The sequence below is a fragment of the Acomys russatus genome, chromosome 16 (assembly GCF_903995435.1).
Source record: "Acomys russatus chromosome 16, mAcoRus1.1, whole genome shotgun sequence".
Lineage (NCBI taxonomy): Eukaryota > Metazoa > Chordata > Mammalia > Rodentia > Muridae > Acomys > Acomys russatus.
In genome coordinates this window covers 32,048,828-32,068,851 of record NC_067152.1, presented here as the reverse complement: position 1 = coordinate 32,068,851, position 20,024 = coordinate 32,048,828, and the positions used below count along the sequence as shown (strand labels likewise).

Genomic DNA, 20,024 nt, shown 5'->3' with positions numbered 1-20,024 from the left:
GTGCCTTTGCCGCGCAGAGTCACAATACCTGGTGGGGGAACCTCGCCACAGTGGCTGAGAGATGAGAGGGCTGCCAAGTGTGGCCTCCTCGGGGGGGCAGAGGTATCTTGGCTGTCTCTGAATGTGGGGAGCAGGCTGGCTGTGGAAGAGAGGTGGGGACAGTGTCTCTCATACAGTCAGCACGTGGGTGGCTGAGCTTTGAGGATGGATTTGGGCAGTGAGCTCCTCATTGTTCATTCAAACATTTCCCCGGTCCCCACTGTGTGCCAGGGCCTGTGCTGACCAGAGACCCTACACAGAGTAATCCAGGTGCATGTTAACCCTGACAAACCTAAAAAGCTAATAACGAAGACAAGGCATTATAGTGGCAAATAAATAACAGAGACAGAATACATGATAGAGACATCAAACAAGGGCACCATAGAGTCTGGTGCCCGGAATAGGAAGTGTTTGTTTGGGATTCGGAAGAACATGGAAAGAGGTCTAGAGACCTAGGAAGATACAGGGCTCCAGGGACCCTGCTCTGTTAGACAGTCTCCTCCACCTGTGACTTTAGAGTTCAGATCTATACTACAAGGAAAGCTGGTCTCATGTTTGGGTGACCTGGTGCCTCTTTGCCGTGGCTTCTGGTTATAACCTAATACCCCTTCAAAACCTCCTTTACTCTCCGCCAGATACTGACCCCCAGGTGTCCCAGGAGTTTCTGAAGCTGCAGCTCTAACTCATTTGAAAATAGTGAGCATGGCAGGGGGAGAATGGGTTGAAAAGGGTAGGGGCAGATGCTCTTTCTCCTTTACCAGATTATCCTTAGACCATCAAATCGCACACACCCTCCTCAAAGGCTATCTTCTCCCCGTCCTCCCTTCCCCCACTGAGCCTGGAAAGGTGATGTTTGCCCTGTGTTTGCTCTCCAGGGCAACCGGCCAGGCAGCAGGTGCGGGGTGTGTGTGTGTGTGTGTGTGTGTGTGTGTGTGTGTGTGTGTGTGTGTGTTGAACAAGGCCATCTCCGGAGTGGAGTGACTGGAGATGAGCTTTGTTTAAATATTAAAGAAGTTGATCATTAATCACGCCTGGCTCAGTGCCCAGCTACCCACTGTCTCCATTCACCAGGGCCTGGGCTGGGGAGGGGAGAGGCATAGGGCAGTTTGTGAGGTTACTTGCATTTCAGGTGGTCAAACAAAGAGCCTTTTTGGGGGCCTGGATTAAGCAGACTGGAAGGGGGAGGATCATTAGGGTGTGGTAGGCTATATACAGAGCACAGTACTCAGGAACCGGGCACCAGCAACTCACAGAGGAATGTCAGGTTCTACTGAAGGACATTTATAAGTGGACTGCAGCAGGTCCCTTTCCTAGAGGTCCCTAGCCAAGCCCCACAGCGAAACTCCTGAACAAAAGGACATGTGTAGAATTAACTCTTGGTATATCTTGGTGTGGAGGCCGCTTCAACGGGACACAGCGGCTGACTCACTAAAACCACCGTTTCTGAGCCACTGTGGTAAACTAGGGTTGGTCTGGAACCCAGGGCTACACACGGGCCACATAGAATCAGACACCTGCGGCACCAGCCTTACAGCTTTGCCAACAGCACATGGCTTCACAGATCTGCCCACAGCCTCGCCCAGTCACAGCTGGGCACCATGCTTGCAGACTGTCTCCTCCTCCCTGGCCTCCATCCTGTCTCAGCCAGCCATCTTCACACCCTATGCCCAAGTCTCACCGGTCGGTCTCCACGGTGGCTACTCCCAGCTCTGCCATTCAGCTCTCATCCATGGAGGCTTCCTGCTGTGTTGTGTAAGGATCCGAATGAGCAGGCCAACAGAGCACAGGGTGAGGATGAAACACAGGCCCAGCAGAATCCACTGTTTTCGGGCTGCCTGGCGGGGTTCCATGGCTATGCCCAGGAAGTAGGTGTAGGGCAGTGTGCTCAGTATCATAGTGTCCTTGTCCAGTGACCGTTTCTCCAAGTAGTGCAGCCTGAAGCCCAGCCCCAGGATGAGGAAGAGCATGACAAAGCTCATGCTCAGCAGCACCCACTGCCCCAGGTGTGCCTGCTCAGGCTCCAGCTCCATCCCCAGGAACGACACTTTGTTTGTGTCTTTTTCTGTGGGGGAAAAAAAAATAGGAGAGTCTTATAGAGCAAGAAGGGGAGGGGCTCTGGGGACACCTGTGGCTGCCAGGAAGGACCAGATGGCTACAGTTTTCTCTCTTAGCCTCAGGCCATAGGTGAGGGAGCATGAGAAAGCGGAAGAGAAGATGTGCGTGTGGGTAGTAGAGAGACATAACCCACAGAACCCAGTTTGGGGGTTCCTGCCCTCTGGCCAGAGCCAGCTTGGCAGTCTTGGGTGCAGTGGAAGCCACAGAGCTGACCTCGGGCTGTGGAACTGGCTGATGTTGCCCGGGGCTGGTACAAATGGGTGTCACCCAACTCTATTGTGCTGGCTCAAGCCAGCCCCAAGAGTCTACTTAGAGCTTAGGGTTGCCCCAGAGCAGGCAGGATAAGGCAGGGTCCAGATTGGCATCAGAACTAGGGTCACGGTCAGCTTTGTCCAACCTTCAAAAGAACAGCCGTAGTCTGGCCAGCCAAGAGTGTCTCCTTGCTTCACGTTTTCGGACACCAGCCAGTTCAGCAGCGGCTTGAAGTAGGTCATGAGGGCCTTGGTGGATATGTTGGACTCCCCAGTCATCTCCTTCAGGACCTCCTGCCAGGGTCGGCTGGAGCCCAGCTTCAGGATATCCCTGGGGGAGTGGAGTCATCTGTGAGGCCACGTAGGAATGTCAGCAGGTGCTGCTGAGACCCACCCCAACCCCCACCCCAACCCCCTCAGTAAACACAGCACTAATTCCTGAACTTTGCCAGCCAGGATCCCAGAGCTCTGCATAGTAGAAACAAGATCCACCTGGCTGTGACTATCAGCTCTGTCCCTGTGATACCTCAGACAGATAAGTCATCTGAGCTTCCCTGGGTCTGGTCTTCGCAAGTGGAGGTAACAGTGCAGGGTTGCCACCACGCCTTGAAGCAATAAATACCAGCTGCTGCTGCCGCCGACTGGGACTGTTATCGCTGTGGGCGTCACTATTCTCAACTCAAAGCAGGCAGCTAGTTTACCCTGTTTACCCTGATGTACTTGAGGTATCAACAGCCCTTTGGCCCTGCCACACAGGGACTTGACTGAGAGAACCCAAGTGCATTAACAGCTGCAGTGCTACACAAATATTAGCTGTCTTGAGGCACACCCAGAGCTTGGTGGCAGATGGCAGGCATTCGCCATAGGGGTGGGTGCAGAGGGTGCTAAAGCCAGCGCTCCAGGCTCTTTACGCTGGCCTAGCCAAACAACACTGGGCAGATGCTGATATTTCTCAACACCAACCTGTTATTCTAGGGTCTGATCAGGAAGGAGGTGGGACCTGGAAGCTTGGAGATCACTGTATAGGGGGACCCAACCTCTCTCAGCCTTAGTTTCCTTATCGGTGACATGAGCTCCCCTGAAGATCTGTTCTTCACCGTAGTGAGTGTCAAGTCACAGGGTGGTGAAGGAATTTGTAGCTTGCAGGATTTGTACATGGTACTTGATAGACAGCTGGGGCCAGACATGGGGACTGAGAGCCAATAGATATTTGGCAGAAACCATGAGACACATTTGCCTAGCACATGTGAGGCCCTGGGCTTGATTCCCCAGCATCTCAAGAAAAGAAACAACAGAAGAAAGGAAAAAGAAAAGAAATCACCAAGGGAAAACCTGTTAAGATAGTTATAAAGAGTAAAGGCAGCTGGGCATGGTGGCACACACCTTTAATCCCAGCACTTGGGAGGCAAAGGCAGATGGATTACTGTAAGTTTGAGATCAGTCTAGTTTACAAAGCAAGTCCAGGACAGTCAAGGCTACACAGAGAAACCCTGTCTCGGCGGCGGGGGGGCGGGGGGGGGCGGGGGAGAATAAAGGCAAAGGGTCAAGAGTGAAATAAATGGGAAAAAAAATGAAACACAACTCCCAACTGATTTGAGTTTTTCAGATGCTAGATCCTGGGTAGAGGAAAAAACAAAATACTTAGTGTGCGCTAGGGTCTCACTATGTAGCTCAGGCTGGCTTTCAACTCATGATCCTCCTGCCCTAGCCTCGTGGGTGCCAGGATTACAAGATTGTGCCACCACACACAGTTGGGAGAATATCTTTAGTCCTATGTTTAAACAGCTCCATAGGCTGTGGAATGTGTGATGAGAGGCCAGCTACACACTGCTAATAAAGGGCAGTAGAGCTGCTTGCTGGACATGGCCTTCGTCTCCAAAATGGCATCACAGTCCACAGATGATTCCAGGCTCATAATGGCGGTGGGGCGGGGAGGGGACTTTAACCATCCGAGGTGCACTCTGACTGACTGTTGCCATCAGAACCAGCCCCCCACTTGCATGTAGGAAGCTGGGTCCAGATAGCAAAAGCACATGAACACTGTACTAGGCAGAAGATTGGGAAAGAATCTGGTTTTTGTTTTTTGTGTTTTGTGCCCCTCCCCCCCGCCCCATTCCACACCCATCACCACGAACCTGGGGAAACATGAATTAAACCTTCTAGGCTTCAGCTGTTTCACCTTCTTTTAATCTCCAACCACCCTGTCCCCCTCCCCCACCTCACCTCTCCCCCCCCCTCCCCCCACCTCCTACCCCTCCCCCACCCCACCCCCAACACTCAGCCCATAAGTATCTCCAAGCCCTATCCTCAGTGTATTGGGATTTGGGTCTCCCAGCTCTCCAGGTGGGCCTGGTAACACCTGATTCCCTCCCCTACACTCTCAAAGTTCCTCACTTCCTGCCCCCCAACTCCTCCCCCCCTGCACTCCATTCTGCTGCCATTTAATGTCCCTCCCCCAAAGCTTGTGAAACTCCCTTTCTTAAAAGGCCCTCCTCTGCCCACTGGTGTACAAGATGCTCAGCCAGGAATTCAGGGTCTTCTTGGACCAGGGGTGTAGATGGTGAAGCAGGGGGACTGATGAACAATGTGACATGCTTCGGAGTCCTGTGTACGCTGGGTGGAGTGGAGGAGAGAAGTGGGGCGAATGGCTGAGGTCACTGAATTCTTGTTCCTCAAGCAAGTGGGATAAAAGGGAATTAGAAGGGAGCTGATGTGGAGGAATGCACGACTTTTCCTTCCGTGTCTGGTTCCCAGCTGTACATATTCTACATATTCACTAAAGTCCTTTCTACGGTTCAGCCTCCTTTTTTTTTTTTTTTTTTTTTTTTGCTTTTTTTGTTTTTTGTTTTGTTTTGTTTTTCGTTTTTCGAGAGACACAATTTCTCTGTGTACCCTTGGCTGTCCTAGACTTGCTTTGTAGACCAGGCTGACCTCAAACTCACAGCGATCCTCCTGCCTCTGCCTCCAAGAATGCTGGGATTGAGTGCTGGGATTAAAGGTGTGTGCCGCCATGCCTGCCTCAATCTCCTTTTTAGCAGTATAGGATTCATTTATCTCATAATCTATTGCCCCCTGCTGGACACAGGATGACTGATCAGCCATAAATACTAGAGATAGAATAATAGCCAGTCAAACTATTACTTGTATACATGTATGTATGTATGTATGTATATTTATGCATACATATCCCTATATATAAAGGGGGGAGAGCTGGGCAGTGGTGGCGCAGGCCTTTAATCCCAGCATTCGGGAGGCAGAGGCAGGTGATTCCCTGTGAGTTCGAGGCCAGCCTGGTCTATAATGCGAGTCCAGGACAGCCAAGGTTACACAGAGAGATCCTGTTTCAGAAAAAAAAAAAAAAAAAAAAAGCAGGGGCGAGGGAGAATGGATAGAGAGCAGGGTGGAGATTGCCATGCCACTGGCCCTTTCTAGAAGCAAAGCCCAGAGGACCAGTCCTACGGCTCCATCTGGCCTGGTGATGGCAAACGGTTAAACCGCATGGAGAAACCATAGATAACCTCATCATGTATATAAAGGGCGCCAAACATAGTGGCACATGCCTGTAATCCCAGCACTCCGGGGAGGTAGGTGTGGGAGGGTCCCAAGCTTGAGGCTAGCCTGGGCTATACGACAAGACCATGTCTCCAAAAAACCGGAAGTGCAACTTAAGATCTAAGATGCATTCACAAATTCTCTGGAACTCAGAAACAAAACTCAAAGTGACCTTGAACAGTTAAAGAAACGGACCGAAATCAGTAGCCGTTGAGAGGGCAAAGACTTGGCAAGTGAGTAGATGCCCAACTCAGTGGTGGGAGAGCCGGCTTTGGAACAGGAAGACCCCCAGGGCCCGAATCCCTAGACTGATGGAGGTGACACCCTCTTGCTCAGAAGACTCTCTTATGCTCATTGCCCAGAGAATGATGTCCAAGCCTGGGATTCAGGGTGTTCTCAGGCCAGGAGCCTCTATGATGGTGAGGCAGGGGACAGATGAGCCATGCACCGATTGCAACTGTTTTGTGACCAGTTCTGGGTTGCAAGCACGGATTTCCTTCTTGCTAAACGAGTGACATGCCACCGAATCGCTTCTTGGGCCTTTCACTTGCATCATTGTAAAAAGCCAATGGCAATTTTCTACCTCACAGAGTTAAGCGCTGCCAATGTTCAGCTCATACCTTCTACCTTCCCTCCAAGTTGGCGTCAAGGCCGAAACCTAAGGCCACAACGACAGATCTGGAAAGGAACAGGCCAAACACCAAATGCAGGAGAAAAGACTGGAGGGTCGGGGCCGGGCTGTGGTGGCGCACACCTGTAATCCCAGCACTTGGGAGGCAGAGGCTGGCGGATCACTGTGAGTTCGAGGCCAGCCTGGTCTACAAAGTGAGTCCAGGACAGCCAAGGCTACACAGAGAAACCCTGTCTCAAAAAACAAAAAACAAAACAAAACAAACACAAAAAACAAAACAAAAAAAAGGACTGGAGTGTCAAAGCGGATCACAGGCTGACCAGAAAGTGTATCAAGAGGGTAGAGTAAATGTAACACCTGTTGTCCTGGAAACTGGGCTGAGTCAGGAAAGGGAAACTACCCAAGGGTGCATCAAATATAGTCAGATAGATGTTCACAAGGACAGAGTAGGTGGGAGGGGTCGTAGTAAGAGGGCTCTGGTGGCGAAATCAGAAGGTAAAGTCAGGATAGCAGCTCTGGTTTTCCATAGGAGACAAGCAGAGTTGCTGAACGTGTAAATGCTGGTGTGCTTGAAGCATCTCTGATCACAGCAGGCTACAGGCTTGGGTTAACATAGGAGAGACCGCAGCCTGGCATGGGAAAGTGCTTCTACCAGAACGTTAGCTCAGTTCACTCAGTGCAGTGGCTCAGGGGGCCCAGGGCAGCACGGTGAAGAGGGGGAGTCTGAAACCAGGGCTTCCTGCCAGGAAGATAGTAGGCTCTGAATGAAAATGAGGGGCTTGTACACTCACTCACCCCAGGATCTTCCCGGCCACCTTGGAGTTATAGATATTACACCGGTGCAGAGGGCCCACGTGGCCTGCGGCCCTGCACAGTGCTTCATGAAATTGAAACTGGAGCACTAGGCTGAGGAAGTATCTGGGTGGAGGAAGAAGAAGGCAGGCTGTGGACAGGAGGCCAAGTGTGGGAAGCCCAGACCTGCTAGGGCACAGAGTGGCCACAGGGGGCCTATCTTTGCACTTTCTGGAACACCTCCGCCCAGTTCCCATGTCTCCCAGATCTCAGCCAGCTCTGCCAACAGGGCCCTCCCAGACCTTTACCGGATGTAGGGCACGTTGGCAGGAATGTGGAATTTGGCACCCGGGTCAAAATCCTCTTCTGACCGAGGCATGGGTGGGCATAGGCCTTGGTACTTCAGCCTGGTGGAAGAGAAACAGGGCCTTAGCCATGGGGTCCTGGAAGGTTCTCAGAGTCTTTTCTTTCTTTCTTTCTTTCTTTCTTTTCTTTTCTTTTCTTTTTCTTTTTTCCAAGACAGAGTTTCTCTGTGTAGCCTTGACTGTCCTGGACTTGCTTTGTAGACTAAGGCTGGCCTCGAACTCAAAGCAATCCACCTGCCTCTGCCTCCCAGTGCTGGTATTAAAGGCATGCCCCACCACGCCAGGTCAGAGCCTTTTCTTGTTTGAGGCATATATGTGTTCAACCAATCTAGGCCTGGCTTGCAGAGGCCATTCAGGGCATTTTCATCAACGAGACAAGTGAGAACACATGGAATCACAAAGCAGAAAGTGTAATGACCGTGGTCAACAGTGACAGCACGTCAGCTCCCTCTCACTCAATCTTGGCCTGGTGGAGATGCCATCAAGAGACCAAGTGAGGTCAGGCCCTTACTTGCATCCATCTTAATGATGAGATCATTCTATAGACTAGGAAACAGGCCATTTCATCTAAGCAATGCTAACAAGAAAACATAAAGTGGGCACGGTGGCGCATGCCTTTAATCCCAGCACTTGGGAGGCAGAGGCAGGTGGATCTCTGTGAATTCGAGGCCAGCCTGGTCTACAAAACAAGTTCCAGGACAGCCAGAGCTACACACAGAAACCCAGTCTTGAAGAAAACAAACAAACAAAACAAAAACAAAAGTCAGAAGTGTTACTGTGTTGTTGTAGGTATTAGTACCAGCCCCATTTTACAGAAGTGTTAACTCACATTTTAAGGCCAGGCACCTGGTCACAGGGCACAGAACTAGTCACTGGCAGACTCCAGTCACCTGGAGCTCTAGTGTATGCCCTCTGAGCTGTGCGATTGTGGGAGACCATGTAGCTGATGGAATCTGAGTTCTGTTGTGAGACAGATGCAACGGCCAGCTTTGGGAGGAGAGGCCTACGAAAAGGCTCACGTTTGCTCACTGGCACCTCTGATCTGTCCCTTCGGGATACTTTGATAGCTGGGGTGGCCACACAGGGCACAGCTCTGCTGGCCACACAGTCAGGGGGAGTGGCGGGACTAAGGGAAGAGCAGTCAGCTGTGCCACATGCTAGAATGCGGTGTGACCCTGGGCTTGTCCCATGACCCCCGAGTGCTGGCTGCAGTAAGCACAGGGATCAAGGGGGCATCCTGTAAGGAAGCTGCAAAGATCTAAACCATCACAGGGCCTGGTAGTGGGGGCTGTATGGAGGCCACTCTGTGTCCAGAAACCTTGAACTTGGTACGCCTGGAAATGGAGAACCCTTGGTTATAGACAGGTATTGTCCAATCAGCTGACCTGCTTGACAGCCGTTGGGCTTTTTTGTAGCCTGCGGATGCTAAGGCTCCAGCAGGCTTTGGGGTGATGACCTGCCTCTCCCCCATGGAAACTCTCCCCAGCAGGCAAAGTGTTCAAAACTCTGCCAACCCTTCTTCTGGCCATCTGTGGAGGGAGCAGGCAGTAAGGGCCTGTTGGCTGGTCATTGCTATATTATGGGCTTTTGCTTTCTGTTTTGTTGTTTTGTTTTGGTTTTGGTTTATCTTTTGGAGACAGGATCTCACATGGTCCAGGCCGACCTCCAACTGGCTACGTAGCCACTGAGCTGGGTGGAGGAAGCAATGCCCGCAAGACTCTGCCTTGTCTTCTCATCCTCCTGCCTCCACCTCCCAGGTGGAGTGCCACCTGGCATGTGCCACCACACCCAGTTACTGCTCTGCTCTTGGAGAGGGCTAGTTGAGTTCATGGTGTGAGACTCCTGGCCACTCACAGAGCAGATAGAGCCACTGCCAGGGTCCCTATTTCACAGACAACTCCTAGGGCATTAAGAGATCTGCTCACGGGCCAGGTGTAGTGGCGCACGCCTTTAGTCCCAATACTCGGGAGGCAGAGGTAGGTGGATCGCTGTGAGTTCGAGGCCAGCCTGATCCACAAAGTGAGTCCAGGATAGCCAAGGCTACACAGAGAAACTCTGTCTCGAAAACAAACAAACAAACAAACAAAACAAACAAACACACAAAAAAAAGAGACACCTGCTCACTGCTGGCACCAGGTTCAAAGCCAGGCCTCATGGCCCCCTGTGCTGGCTCTGTGCACTTTGGTTCATAGGCTTTTGCCTGGTGACAGCAAACAGCATATATTGGCTGGCTTGCCCAGGTTCCCAGGACATCAGCCCTGCACTCCAGCCTGGGCAGCCTCCTTCCTCACCTGAGGTTCCACCACTCCTGGTTGTAGGAGTTCTTCTCAATTGTGCCGTCAAAGACCTTCCAGCGGAACAGGTCTACCATGTAGCTGAAGGGAACGAAGGGAATCTTCTCCAAGGCAATTCCTAACAGGAAGTTGACCTCGTCCTCTGGGGATAGGGTCGGGGCAATCAGGAGGCAGCTTGTAGGTCCTCCCTTTCTTCAGCCTTGCCTTGAGGGATTTAGTCTCTCCTCCCCCCAACCCCCCCTCCCCCCCCCCCCCCCCCCCCGCCCTAGCTGAAGTCCCTGGGCTCAGGCCACCCTCCTGTTAACCCTTTGGTCCCCCGTCACCTGAGTCCTGGTATTCGCGGCTCAGCAGACCTCTGTTGAGCAGGTGCTTGTGGGAGGAGGCTGAGAGAGTGATGGCCGACCCCACAGCTTCTTCGAAGGCTGGGCTGGCGCCTTCTTGGAAGATGATAGAGAGGTTCTGGGACTGCATGAAGTACTGGATGTGGCCCATCTGGTGGAATATGGAGAGCAGGTCTTCTATGGTCACCTCGGTGCACTTCTTTACCCTAGGGTAAAAGGGTAGGGGGTCAAGGAGCATGGGGACACTCAAAGCTTCTTTATTCAAACTGCGTTAAGGCATTGGGGCCATCAAGTTGGAGACCAGAAGGGCCTTGGTGACCATCTTTTCCTCTCTAGACACAGTATTCCCCCCCCTGCCCCCAGTGACCACATCTGCTACTTTCTGTACCCACCTTCTCTTCCACGCTTCTGAATCTCATCCCCTTCCCCACAGCCTTGCTCTCCCCTGCCCACTCCTTGCCACCTGGCCAACGGGAGCAGGGTGCTGGATGAAGACCGTGCCCATGAGGACTACAGACACCTGAAGTCATCACGCTTGTAGAAGTTCCATGATGAGGCGTGGCACTCCACTTCCCGCCCATCCACTGGCCTCTCCAACATTGATTTTGACCAGAAGTCAGGTGGGGCGGGCAGCAGTCCCATAGAGGTAAAGAATTGGTTAGCCTCTTGAAACAGTTTTTCAGGCCTCCAGTGCTGTAGAAAAAAGAGGCACCAGGGTTCTGTTTGCCCATCTGCCTAAGGGGATTGTGGGAAAGGGACATCCAGTGGCTCAGGGCTGACCTGGCTCTTCATGATCTTTGTGATGTCCTCAGGGGGCTTTTTTGGGTAGGGCAGGACCAGGTCTAGGATGTTGTCCCAGGACTGAGCCCACATGTTCCCTGGAGAGGGGGAAGGGGGTGAAGGGGCTAAGAGGAGGGCAAAAGTGGCATTCCCCCCTGTCTCCCTCTGCCACCAGGCTGGCCCTTACCCAGGAGGTGGGCAGGGATGGGACCCCGCAGGTCAATGAGCTCAGGCCCGTAGTAGCGGTACAGTGAGCGTCGCACATAGGCATGTAGGTTCAGGTAGAGAGGCTGCAGCTCCTCAAAGAGTTGCTTCACGTCTTCCTCCAGGCTGTCAGACTCATACTTAGATCGCCACAGAGCCCCCATGTCTTTGTACCCTAAGACAGGAGAAGAAGCCGCGTGCGGCAGCACACGCCTGTAATCCCAGCACTCGGGGAGGCAGAGGCAGGCGATTCTCTGTGAGTTCGAGGCCAGCCTGGTCTACAAAGCGAGTCCAGGACAACAACAACAAAAAAAACCTGTCTCAAAAAAAAAAAAAAAAAAAAAAAAAAAACCCAATACAAAAGATCCACTCCCTGGCGCCGCTCGTGGGGGGGCCCAAGTCTTTCTGCTCGAGGCCCAAAAACAAAACAAAACAGACAAACAAAAACAAATTGGGGCTGCAGAGATGGCTCAGAGGTTAAGAGCACTGCCTGCTCTTCCGAAGGTCCTGAGTTCAACTCCCAGCAACCACATGGTGGCTCACAACCATCTATAATGAGATCTGGCTCCCTCTGCTGGTGTACACGTGTACATGAAGGCTAAACACTGTGTATATAATAAATCTTTAAAAAACAAACAAACAAACAAACAAACACGAGAAGCGACCCATCAGTGCTCATCTGGCCACTCTGCATCTAATGGCCTGGCAAGAAGAAGACCCAGACACGCTCCAAGGGAATCATCTTTACCTCCCTGCTGCCGAGGGGTCTTAGGTGTGAACATGACCTCTCAAGGCATTGCCCACCCTAGAAATCTCCCACAGTGGGGATCCTGGATGTGTCTTGAAAGGCCCTATCCTTCCCTATGGCCATTCCCTGAACCCCAGATCGCCCAAAGCCCTGTGTGGTTTTCTTTTTGATCCCCCAAAGCCCTGGTTTCCTCCCGTTGTGATGCAGGGTCTCTGTGCAGATACTTTCTGCTTCCTGCTTGCCTGTCCCCTAGTCATTGTTCCAGTATGGGTACATGTCAGAGAGGCCTGACATATATCTGACTCTCTTCCCTTCCCCACTAACCCCAGCAGCCCTTTTCCCTATGGCATCGTATTCAGCGGCGTTAGAGACGCGTGTGTGCTGGAGGAGGCGCTCCTCCTAATCGGACTGCCACGGGGAAGGCCATGAGGTAGACATCTGTCTTTTCACTCACAATGCCTCAGGAGCTCCCCGGCACCCAGGCCACAATGCAGGCTCTGTCTCTATTTGCAGGGCCCAGTTTCAGGGCTCATGTCCCTGCCACCCTGCCCACGACCACCCCCCACCCCCACTGTCCACACACATTCTGCAGTTGCCTGAACCCTCTACAGACTCAGTCTCACTATTTTCCCGGGCAATGACATTCTGTGCAGCTTGCTTACCATTATACTGTGCAGCCTTGTTGCTGAGATGTACATAGGCCTCGAAGGTAGGACGGAGAGCACGACCCACAGTATCGCGCCAGCCCTGCCAGGCCCACAGCAACTCCTTCTGATCCCTGGAGGTGGCCATGATTTCTTCCAGGTCTGTGCCCAAAGAGGAACCACATGGCACCCCCGTACCCACCTATCTCTACTCTCACCCACCCCAGGGGTTTCCTCACCAACAAGGGGACACAATGGTGGTCAAGGGCAGAGCTCGGCTGCTTACCAGGCTCCAAGGACAAGCAGGGACCCTCATCCAGGCATACTTCGGCTGTGTTATATATTGCCTCCATGTTGGTCAGAAGTCTGTTGTACTGGGGGTGGCAGGTGTCACCCAGGGCAGGCCCATGTCCTTGGACCCACTCCCCCAACACTAGTCCCACCAGCCAGGAGAGGTAGGCCGGGCTAAAGTACCCCCTCCCTCCTCCTCTAGAGGAAGCATTGGTTCCATCCCACCAACACCCTCTCCTGTCCCAGACACTCTGATTCCAAGTCACAAATGAGTGACCACCCCCTCCCCTGGAGTGCAGGAGTGTGTGCCTTGGAAGCCTGGGGCTCTGTCTATCACCTCCCGGAGATCCTCCGTGGGCAAGGCCGACTTGTCTACGTTCTGCAGCTTACTCAGCTTGCGCTTCACTTCCGGGTCCTGGAAATGGTCTTTCTTAAACAGGCGGGCCCGGGTGCCGAAGTATAACATGAGCTGAGACCTCTCCACCTCCTTCTGCAGCTGCAAAGAAGGCCACGGTGTTGGCAGTGGCGGGTTGGGGGTGGGGGGGGAGGTTGCCGAACAGGTTCCAGGCTGACTTCTGAGGTCATGGCCCCAAAGCCCACTTTAATGGTCCAGAATCATTGAAGATTTGCTAATAGGAGGTAGGAGGCCCAAGTCCCTAAACGGAAGGCGGTAAAACTTGCAAGGGCAAAGAATCCAAGGAGTTCTTATACAGAGAAAATTCCAAGCCACCACCGAGAGACCTGGAGCTTGCAGCCCACTTTGGCACACTTTTTTTGGGATGTCCCTCTCTCCACACACTCTGGACACAGGGCTGGAACTATGATTCCCCCAACCCCCGGGATCCCTACGAAGAGCAAGGGGAGGGAGGACCTGGGGGGAAATGGTACCACACCATGTTCTTTCGATTTTTCTTGGTGATGTTGGTGACATAACTCCAAGTGGCCTCCATGAACTCGTTCAACAAAACCTGGGCTGTCTGCTCATAGAGCTGCAGAAACATCTCTGCGTGAGTTTCGTTGTAGAACTCATCTGCAGGGAAGGGGATCGTGTGGGCCTGGGGAAGGGGCCGCCCCCTTCCTCAGTCCTCTTGTTTGGTCCTATGCTCCTTCAGGCCCAGGCCATACCTAAGCTTGCCTCGCTCACGGTCCTGAGCCACGGCAAGAGCTGGCCGTAATAGAGCAGCACAAGCAGGGAAGGTCCAAGGCAAGTCCATCTTGTTCCCATGACCAAGAGAACAGCAGAGCTGGGGGAGGCAATGGCCAATCAGGAGTCAGCTCCATATTTGTGACATCAGGGGCCAAAGGGTCTACCATGGAATGTTAGAACTAGAAAGATTGCCCATCCAGCTGCTTGTGCGACTGCCCCCGATATGCAGGCGCGGAGACATCTGAGGTCCAGAAGAGTCACCTCATGTGACCTGGTGGACACAGCTAGCTAGTGGCAGAGATTAAGGGGAGAGTTTGACTCTTAGGTCAAAATTTATTCTAGTTGGTCACTTTTCCTTGGTGTTGGTGGAACCCTTGGGATTTAGCTAGGGACTGATTAAGAAGGCCCCTCCCTTCACAGGCTAGGATCACTTAAGTGGGATGTTGGATGGTGGAATGCATGGATGATGGATGGATGGATGGGTGGGTGGATGGATGGATGATGGATGGATGGGTGGGTGGATGGTGGGTGGACAGAAGTTACACTTTGGGTTTTTAGACTCTGAAAACGTGTCTACTCAGTCTTCTGACTTGAGCTCTTAGGCCCACATTTTTTAGCCTTTTTTTCTCTCAGGAGACATGTGACCAACTCCAGGGCTTGCTTCCTTTTTCAGAGCTGTTTCAGTAGGAGCCAGCAGGGCTCAGTAGGGTGTGGAGAAGTATGGCTGGTACCCTTTGCTCGGGGTACATAGCCCCAAGTACTTGAGACTCGTTTCCATGCCAACCACAAGACTCTGTTCCCTGCTAGCTCTTGGCAACTCTCAAGAATTCTGCCAAATAGAACTTGGCAGAGCACTGGGTGTGGTGGCACACGCCTTTAACCCCAGCACTCAGGAAGGCGGGGGCAGGTGGATCTCTGTGAGTTCGAGGCCAGCCTGGTCTACAAAGTGAGTCCAGGACAGCCAAGGCTGCACAGAGAAACTCTGTCTTGATCTGTCAGAGCAACTCAATCTGTTACATTTCAGGATTTCTTCCTCAGACTGCGGACATTTTCTTGCCCGTGTTTCCTTTACCCTCAGCTTAGGACCACCTACCCCTTTCATATGTGCTGACACCATGAGCACTGACCCCACCTCCAAATATTATTTACTGTTGCCAAAACATGTTTTAAAACCTAAGGAGAGCTAGGCATGTTGGCGCATGCCTTTAATCCCAGCACTCTGGAGGCAGAGGCAGACGGATTGCTGTGAGTTCGAGGCCAGCCTGGTATACAAAGCGAGTTCACTCAAGGCTACACAGAGAGACCCTATCCCGAAAAACCAAATAAAAGGAAAAAGAAAAGAAAACAAAAAACATAAGGAGAGAGGGCTGTGCTGATCAAAGCCCTTCTTTCTTTAAGCATAGACTTGTGGATAAAACAGGATTTGGGGCTACAGGCATGATGGGGCATGGAAAGACCTCTGTCTAAAAGGAACATAGGTTTTACATTGTTGAGATAGCTTCAGGCTATCTGTAGTCTAAGGCTGGTCAGTCTTGAACTAAAAATGTTTCTACCTTAACCTTGGGAATTCTGGAATCAAGGGTGTGTGTCACCATGCCCAGCAAAGGCAAAATGAAAATAATAAAGCAAAAATGTAGAGCTGAGCTAGGACACAAGGGACTCTCCAGACAGTAGACAAAGAAGACACCCCGTGGCCATGTGGGAGGTCACAGTACCTCTGCTACAAAGCTGCAGCATTGGTACCCGGATCCAGCAGCCAGTTATGCCCTCAAGTATAGATGTGACACCTTTCATAAAGCTGGAGGCTGGAAGGCTTAATTTCTTTTTTCTTTTTTTCTTTGTTTTTCTGTTTGTTTGTTTTGATTTTTGTTTTTGTTTTTGTTTTTTTGAGACAGGGTTTCTCTGTGTAATAGCCTTGGCTGTCCGGGACTCGCTTTGTAGACCAGGTTGTCCTCAAACTCACAGTGATCCACCTGTCTCTGCCTCCTAAGTGCTGGGATTAAAAGTGTGCACTACAACGCCCGGCTCTGGCTTAATTTCTTTTTCCTTCTTTCTTCCCTGCCTTGACCCCCATTGGGACTCTGCCGGACTTCTCTGGATAGCGGTTTTGTGCTCCGGTCTATGAAGCAAACTCTCTTTTCTTAGCAAGGGTTCACTCCACCTGATCTTATAACCTCAGGTTTTATAAGGAGCATTGCATAGCTCTAAAGGAAGATTACAGGCCTGACCCTTTCCTGATAAAGAACTTGTTCAAGCACAGGGAATTCCTGGAAGTACCACACCTTAAGCTGAAGAGATCCTAGCCTCCAGCAAATGACCTCTAATTATACATGGAAGTCATCCCCTCACCCATAGGATAATTTAAGTACTGTTTCTCCTTCTTCTGATAGGGCCCCATGTTACTGCATGTAAATGAGCTAAGGTACCACTATATGTAGATTAAGTATCCTGGTCCCCTTAGCCCTATCGAATCAGACACATTCACTCTCAAAACTCCTCCCCATTGTCCAAGGTTTATAAACAAAGGCTGCCTAGCTTGCTGGCTTGTTGGGGGCTCTTGCTCGCTCTCTTGCTCACCAGTTGTCCACCATGATCTTCTGAGACTCCATTTATTCTGGGGTGGGAGTGGGGGCGGAGAGAAGGCCCACATCTCACCGCACCTGCCTGCCAGAGGGTTTTGTCAGCCTACTTCCTCTGCCATGCTTAGCACAGCAGCTCAGACAAGGAGCTGTAACACTTGGTGTCACCGTCTCCACTGCCTTCTGAGACCTGCAGTCTCCTTCTAAACAGAGCTAAACTGTGACACCCCATGGAAAAGTCCCTTTCCACCTACCCCGAGAGACTGGGAACCTAGCCCTAGTGCCCAGGTGACTGGCCTCACCCTAAAGTACTCTAGCTATTCCTGAGCAAGAAACGGGCCGTTGGGACCTTTGATCCCGAAGTCCATCCATTCTCGACCGGAGGCAAGCAGTGCCTGGACCAGCCTGCAGGCCGTGGGACCCAGGCCACCCATCTACTGGATGCTGAACAACAGACCCCTTTCATTTTAGGCTGGGTCTGCTGGAGCCGAGGCTGGCCTTGGACTGACCTAGCTGAGGATGGCCTTGAACTCCTGATCCTTATCTCCCTAGTGCTGCAGACATGTGCCTTTACTTCTGGTTTATTCAGTGTTAGGGATCACATCCAGAGCTTTGTGAGTGCCAGGCAGGCACTCTACTGACTGAGCTACATGTGCAGCACACCCACATAACTTATGAGTCTTCTCAAATAGAAGAGAAAAATCTAGGGCCAAGGGTGGCTAACAATAGCCTGCCCCATCGAGGTACTGGGTATGGTAAGGGGACTTTCAGCATCATAGTCCTTGTAACAAACCCGTGAGGCAGACACTCTGATCAATACCCCACTTTTCAGATGGAGGCAAACAGAGGAGCTTGAGCACAGACACATGGCTGGCAAATAATAGAAGTTGGACTCAAATCCAAATGCAATGTTTGAGAAAGTCAGTTTATGTATTTAATCCTAGTACTCAGGAGGCTGAGGCAGGGGCATTGAGGATCTGAGGTCAGCCTGGAAACATAAAAAAGTCCAAAACTATAGTGTTACCAAAAAGCATAGGGGAGGGACTAGGATTACAATCTGTTGGGAAAGTGCTTACTGTGTAAGCACGAGGACCTGAGTTCAAATCCCCAGCATCCTTGCAAAAGCTGGCCATGGCTATGCACACTGAAACTTTGCAGGAGCCGTGACAGAAAGATCCCTGGGCCAGTAGTCTCATGGAATTGGCAAGCTCCTAGTTCTGTGAGAAATTTTTTTCTCAAAAAGTAAAGTGGAACTGGACATGGTGGCACATGCCTGTGTCCCAGCACCCAGGGAGGCAAAGGCAGGTGGATCTCTGTGAGTTCGAGGCCAGCCTGGTCTACAAAGCAAGTCCAAGACAGCCAAGGCTACACAGAGAAACCCTGTCTCAAAAAACCAGATAAATAAAAAATAAAGCAGAGGGCTGGTGGAATGACTCAGAGGCCTTGTTGCCAAGCCTAACATCCTCAGTTTAGTCCCCAGGTCTCACACAGCATAAGGAAAGAACCAACTCCTGTAAGTTGTCCTCTGGTCTTCAGAAGTACTGAAGTCCATGGTATCTGCATGTGCACATGCCTTGCCTGCCACACAATACAAAAAAAAAAAAAAAAAATGAGGTGTGGGGCTGGCAAGGGGGCACAGTGGGCAAAAGCCTGACCTCCATCCGTGGAACCATCCATGGCCCGGCACTCTCTAAGGATGCTAGCTAGCGTTCGCACACGTGCACACACGCGCGCGTACACCACACACACACACACACACACACACACACACACACACACACACACACTAGATACAGTGTCAAACACTGTAACCACATGGTGAAATTCTCTGCCCTCAGTCTGAAGCTTGGTCCTTTGGATGAAGGCTGGTGACCTCAACGTTGCCCACAGCCCTGAAAGGCAGCATGAAACTCTGTAGTTTATAAAAATAGGAAAGGAGGTTATGTGACAATGACCTTTGTCTGGCAAACAAATTGCAACACATAGGTTGGGAAGGGGGTGGGGGTGGGGAACTAAAAAGTCTGTGGTGTACAACTTGAAACAGTCTGGAGGGTGTGTTTATAAGTTTCATTGTCTTGCTGAATTGTAAACTTCCACCCTCTTGTAAACCCAAAATTTCTCAACTCCATATCCTGCACAGACACACACACAGACACCACACCAAACACACCACACATACAGACACACACACACACACCACATACAGACACATATACACACACAGACACATCACACACACATACAACACACACACAGACACATCACACACACACACACCACATACAGACACCACATACAAACTCACACCGCACACACACACCACATACAGACACACACACACAACCACACACACACCACATACAGACACATATACACACACAGACACATCACACACACATACAACACACACACAGACACATCACACACACACACACCACATACACACACCACATACAAACTCACACCGCACACACACACCACATACAGACACACACACACAACCACACACACACCACATACAGACACACACACACAACCACACACACACACCACATACAGACACACACACACAACCACACACACACCACATACAGACACACACACACACCACATACACACACACACACCGCACACACACACCACATACAGACACACACACACACACACCACACACACACACACACACCGCACACACACACCACATACAGACACACACACACACACCACATACAGACACACACACACACACCACATACAGACACACACACACACACCACATACACACACACACACCGCACACACACACCACATACAGACACACACACACACACCACATACAGACACACACACACACACCACATACACACACACACACCACATACAGACACACACACACACACCACATACAGACACACACACACACACACACACCGCACACACACACCACACACACACACACACACAACCACACACACACCACATACACACACCGCACACACACACCACACACACACACACACACAACCACACACACACCACATACACATACCATGCTAGAATTGATTAAAAAAATAAAAACCAGGCAAAGGATACTGGGGGACAGAAACTGGGGTAAAAACATCAGCAAAGCTTAGAGACAATTTGAGCCAAGGGTCTTAACAGGTGGGACCAGGCTAGAAGGCAAGACTGCCCCAGAAATCTGACCAATTTTCCATTTGGCCAAGAGCTAGATTTGGTAATTAAATATTTGA

The 20,024-nt window shown here is 51.3% G+C and overlaps 1 protein-coding gene across 1 annotated transcript; it reads right to left on the bottom strand.

Moving 5' to 3' along the window:
* Nucleotides 1–1,736: 1,736 nt before the first annotated feature.
* Nucleotides 1,737–14,261, bottom strand: LOC127200808 (angiotensin-converting enzyme-like protein Ace3). The gene is made up of 14 exons (XM_051159278.1): nucleotides 14,173–14,261; nucleotides 13,941–14,121; nucleotides 13,385–13,543; nucleotides 13,043–13,130; nucleotides 12,775–12,918; nucleotides 11,348–11,539; nucleotides 11,161–11,258; nucleotides 10,901–11,073; nucleotides 10,363–10,586; nucleotides 10,037–10,181; nucleotides 7,689–7,787; nucleotides 7,384–7,506; nucleotides 2,552–2,736; nucleotides 1,737–2,101 (listed from the first exon to the last, which is right to left on the bottom strand). Exons 1-14 carry the CDS (start codon nucleotides 14,259–14,261, stop codon nucleotides 1,737–1,739), a joined length of 2,265 nt encoding a protein of 754 aa, XP_051015235.1.
* Between the last annotated feature and the right edge of the window lie 5,763 nt (nucleotides 14,262–20,024).

Bases quoted from the DNA above. Each gene is read 5' to 3' on its own strand.
- LOC127200808 (XM_051159278.1), bottom strand. From the start codon at position 14,261: ATGGACTTGCCTTGGACCTTCCCTGCTTGTGCTGCTCTATTACGGCCA. The intron at 11,259-11,347 runs GTAAGGGCCAGC...CCCCCTCTCCAG, and splicing joins CATCCCTGCCCACCTCCTGG to GGAACATGTGGGCTCAGTCC. The intron at 2,102-2,551 runs GTTGGACAAAGC...TTTCCCCCACAG, and splicing joins CTACGGCTGTTCTTTTGAAG to AAAAAGACACAAACAAAGTG.